Consider the following 4304-nt stretch of genomic DNA (forward strand, 5'->3'; position numbering starts at 1 on the left):
GAACAAACAAAGATAAATAGCTGAAAATTAGTTAAAGCAATTGTTCTAAATTAGCTATACAGAATATAAAAGACCGGTCTAAGAGAAACAGAAAAAACTAGAGCAAACCAGTATTTAAATCTTTTTAAACTCTATTTTAATAAGAAGGACCAAACGGGTTATTTTATACTGTTTATTGCTCATTTTGCACTGTAAATATTCATTGATATTTTTATTGATATTTTTGTACATATTTTATTGATCTATTTATTGATACTTTCATTACTCTATTGATATTTTATTTCATTATCTATTCATCTGTTTATTAACCTGTTAAATATTTATTGTTGTTAAGTAAACTGCCGGCTTATATACAAATCTTCAAGTCTCTGTTCCTAACATTATTAATTACACCACTCCACGAACCTAGAACTGGTCCATCACTTGTTTTCAGCGACACAAGTGTTACAAGTAGGTGTCAAAGCTGCACCAGTGGCCTGTGCTAATGTAGGAGGGGGTGCAATCTGCAGATCTAAAACCAGACCTGCCAAATCATCAAATAATCGACTGAAGACAATCCGCCCAAAACTGCAGTGTAGTTCCTATAAACGGTGAGATCAGACTCTAGACTCTTGAATAAGGGTTACACATGAGAAGCAGCACAGCTGACAGTGGCAGTCCCCTGTAATGAGGGCTGCAGTGTCCTGGGGAGGTAGACAACTGATGCATGGCACTTCTGCTCCACCTTCAGGGTGCACCAAGTCCTTCCTCCATTACTTTTATAAGCTAAATATGTCCCAACACATCAGCACATCATACTGTGTAAATGCCTTCCATGTCTTGAAAATACATTAACAGTTAACTTTCTTATTTTGGTGGTGGATGGAGTCTTTGACAGGCAGAGGATACACACAGCTCATACTCCACCTGCAGCATTGACCAGGATCTACTCTTAATTATCATTGGTGTAAAAAAATAAAATAAATACCTGCACTCACACAGATAAAAAAAAAACTTTCATTTTTTTTGCCTCAATGATCAGCAAAATCCGAGGAGACAGGCTGCAGCTCCTTGTTCAGGTTCAAGCTCTGTTGTGTTTGCAAAACATTCAGCTCCAAGAGCAGGAAGTATTCATGGCAGTTATAGTACAGTTAAATATATGATTTTATCTGCTGTAAGAACCAAATCTTAATCAGGTACATTTAGAAAAGTATATATATTTTAAATTATTTACATGATCAGTCAGTGTGTTAGTTAGTTAGCATGTTAAGGCCCCCAAAAATGTGATCATCGAGTCGGAAAAAAAACAAAATGAAAAATAATAATCTCTAAGGTTTCAATAGGGCTCTTGCACCATTCGGTGCTCGGGCCCTAATTATAGTGCAAAGTCTCCTTATCGATACGTGTGTGGAGAGGAAAGCAAAAGATCAGCTGGCTCTGTGACTTTCTCGGGAGAAAACAAACAAAAAAACTCGACAAAAGTGATAATACTGAAGCAGCCTGGAGGTAGATGTCAGTTAAGAGGGCTGTGACATGGAGCGGATTGTCCCACGGATAGCATCAGGTGTTTCCAGCTCTTCTTGGTAACTCTGCTGTCTAACTAAATACGTTTGGGACCCATTCCTAAAAGCGCTGCCTCTAACCCCACCCAGTTTTTTTTAGTGCGTTTCATCTTCTGATCCAGCGGCCTCTCTTCTTGCGTTTTCCCCCCTTTTCGGATGTGGTCTTCACGACGGGGTCTAGGACGCCGATGCACATTCAAACTTTGTACTTAATAAATATTTCTCATTCAGTTCGCTGAGTCTCTCATGATTGAACTGTTACTGAGATCCATCCTGTCCAACAGACAGGCAGCAGCTCAGAGGACAGATGCTCCACAGACAGGTGCAGCTTCCTGACAGCTTCCACTTGTGTGTGTGTGTGGCTACAACCAACCTGAAGACATAGATGACATAGATAAATGGTCAAATATGCACTGTGTGTTCAATATAGGGAGAGGAACTTCTCCATTTTTCTGTTATGTTCACGTACATTTCAGAGGGAAATACTGTTACTCTACCCAATATTTGTATAACTTTAAAGTTACTTTTAAGCGTAAGTTAAAACAAATATTAAAAGATCAGGTTACACTAGTGGGTCAGTCTCTGAGCAGTGTGTAATATGAGTTGTTATATCCCCTAAAATAGTAATCTTTCCCTCTTAATTTATCACATTTCATTCATATTCAGCATCCTTTTGTAGCACATATATCTTCACACACTGCCACTGTACACACTTACAGTTAAAGAAAAGCTGGAACTTTATTCATAAATAAGTTTTTAATGTCTTTTCACATAAGGCACTTCCTCATGTTACTCAGACTTTTCCTAGTAGCTCATCTACAGGGAAATGAAACAGCGCCATCTCAAGTCCAACAGGAGTAGTAAGAGTAAAATAAAAATAAAACAGGTTAGAAATTCTAAACGTTAATAAACATTCAAGTAAAATCCAGGCAAGTGAAGACTGATAGTCATATATAATACAACTAAAACTGTGTGCAGTAAAATCTTGTCTACTATAAATCCAATATGGGTATAATTACAAGACAGTGCGTTAGATTGTCTGATCTCAGAGGGAGGAGTTGTACAGTTTGATGGCCACAGAAAGGAATGACCTCCAGTGGCACTCAGTGGTGTATTTAGGAGGGATCAGTCTGGCTACTGAAAGTACTCCTGTTCCTCAGCAGCACGTGGTGCAGGAGTACTTTCAGTGCCAGACTGATCCCTCCTAAATGCAAATATATATAATAATGTTACCTCCATTAAAGTGCTGATGCTTAATGACATCCTGTCTATTTACCTGCAAACAATATATATCTTAAAGAGGAGTCTTCACAGTGCAAAATGTTTGAGTTTGGCTCACGTCCTATGAAGTGGCCGTTTCACCACAACCGGCCACGTAGTAAGCGTAGGTGAGACTTTCTGATGCGTGTCCAGCTGAAGTGACTACAAAGTCCTGCAGGTCCGAGAACAACGTTTATTTTAATTCAACATTCCAGAGAATGAACCCAATCCACTATTGGGTTTATGTGATGCAGACAGGAGGAAGGCCACTGTCGTCACCTCCAGCGTCTCTCACCCACCCTCCTTCCTCACCAGCTTTTTGACCAATCTGTCTGGCAGGACTGACAGGTAACTGCAGCGGCACCACAGGGGTAATGGTTGCATCTTCATCCCCCTCAGTGGTGCAGACAGGAGCGGGGCCACTTTTTTCCCTGCCGTCACCTCCAGCCTTTCTCACCCACTCTCCTTCCTCACCAGCTTTTTGACCAATCTGTCTGGCAGGACTGACAGGTAACTGCAGCGGCACCACAGGGGTAATGGTTGCATCTTCATCCTCCTCAGTGGTGCAGACAGGAGCGGGGCCACGAATACGCGCAGACTTGGCTCTTAAACGTGTTTTGAGCGCGTCTTCCTTTGACTGAAATATCAAGCATGTGAGAGAGAAGACATTAGAAGAAGGTGGTTAGTACACACACACACACACACACACACACACACACACACACACACACACACACACACACACACACACACACTACCTTGCGTCTCTCATCAGCGAGCCTCATCTTCTCATCAATCTGTTCTCTGGTGCGGGGAGCTTTTTTGCCCCTCAGAGACTTAAGTCTGGCAGGGTACCTTCGCCGGAACCCTTCACTGTCATCCAGCTGACACACACACACACAATGTTACATATTTTATCATAGCATTGATATTGTGAATGAAGCATGCTAACCAGGTGCCCACCATGATGCTGTAGGCCTCTCCTGCGCCACTGCCGGCCTCTCTTTGCCCTTCTATGATGATTCCCTGCTGCATCAGTTCCTCCAGGATCTCTCTGGCCTTTGGACGGTTCTGTTCTGTGCCATTTTGCAGCAGCTGACCTGGAGCAGCAGACAGAACATAACACATTTTAAGACACATGTTTTCCTCTCTCCAGCCTGTGTGGAGCACATCCTCACTGTGCTGTGTTTCTTTGTTCCCCTCACTTTCTGTGACGCTCACTGATGTTAGAGGAGGAAGGTTACTGGGCACTGTGTCGGGTAAGTTGGGGATCTCTGTGTTCTCCATCACCACCCCGCTGTCCGCAGTGCCCTTCGACACAGCAGAGTCCCTACGACCGCTGAGTTTACTTTTAGTTTCCTCCTGGCAGCACAAACACACACACACACACATTATCACAATTTGACAGCATCCTGAATCCCAGACGTGACGTTGTCATGGTGACATCATCATTGTGTTGACATATTGTCATGAATACAGTAACTCAGCAACAACAATGATACA

The 4304-nt window shown here is 42.3% G+C and overlaps 1 protein-coding gene across 1 annotated transcript in view; it reads right to left on the reverse strand.

The window, feature by feature from the left end:
* The window catches only part of LOC114431865 (uncharacterized), an 82795-nt gene extending 78739 nt beyond the window's left edge, over positions 1–4056 (reverse strand). The window contains exons 1-4 of the mRNA XM_028399530.1: positions 4007–4056; positions 3765–3901; positions 3560–3685; positions 3166–3438 (exon numbers count right to left, since the gene is read on the reverse strand). Coding sequence (XP_028255331.1) covers positions 3166–3438; positions 3560–3685; positions 3765–3836 — 471 coding nt within the window. The 5' untranslated portion in view covers positions 3837–3901; positions 4007–4056. The remainder of the gene's footprint in view (positions 1–3165; positions 3439–3559; positions 3686–3764; positions 3902–4006) is intronic.
* Positions 4057–4304: the final 248 nt, after the last annotated feature.

This window comes from Parambassis ranga, chromosome 2, assembly GCF_900634625.1.
Source record: "Parambassis ranga chromosome 2, fParRan2.1, whole genome shotgun sequence".
Lineage (NCBI taxonomy): Eukaryota > Metazoa > Chordata > Actinopteri > Ambassidae > Parambassis > Parambassis ranga.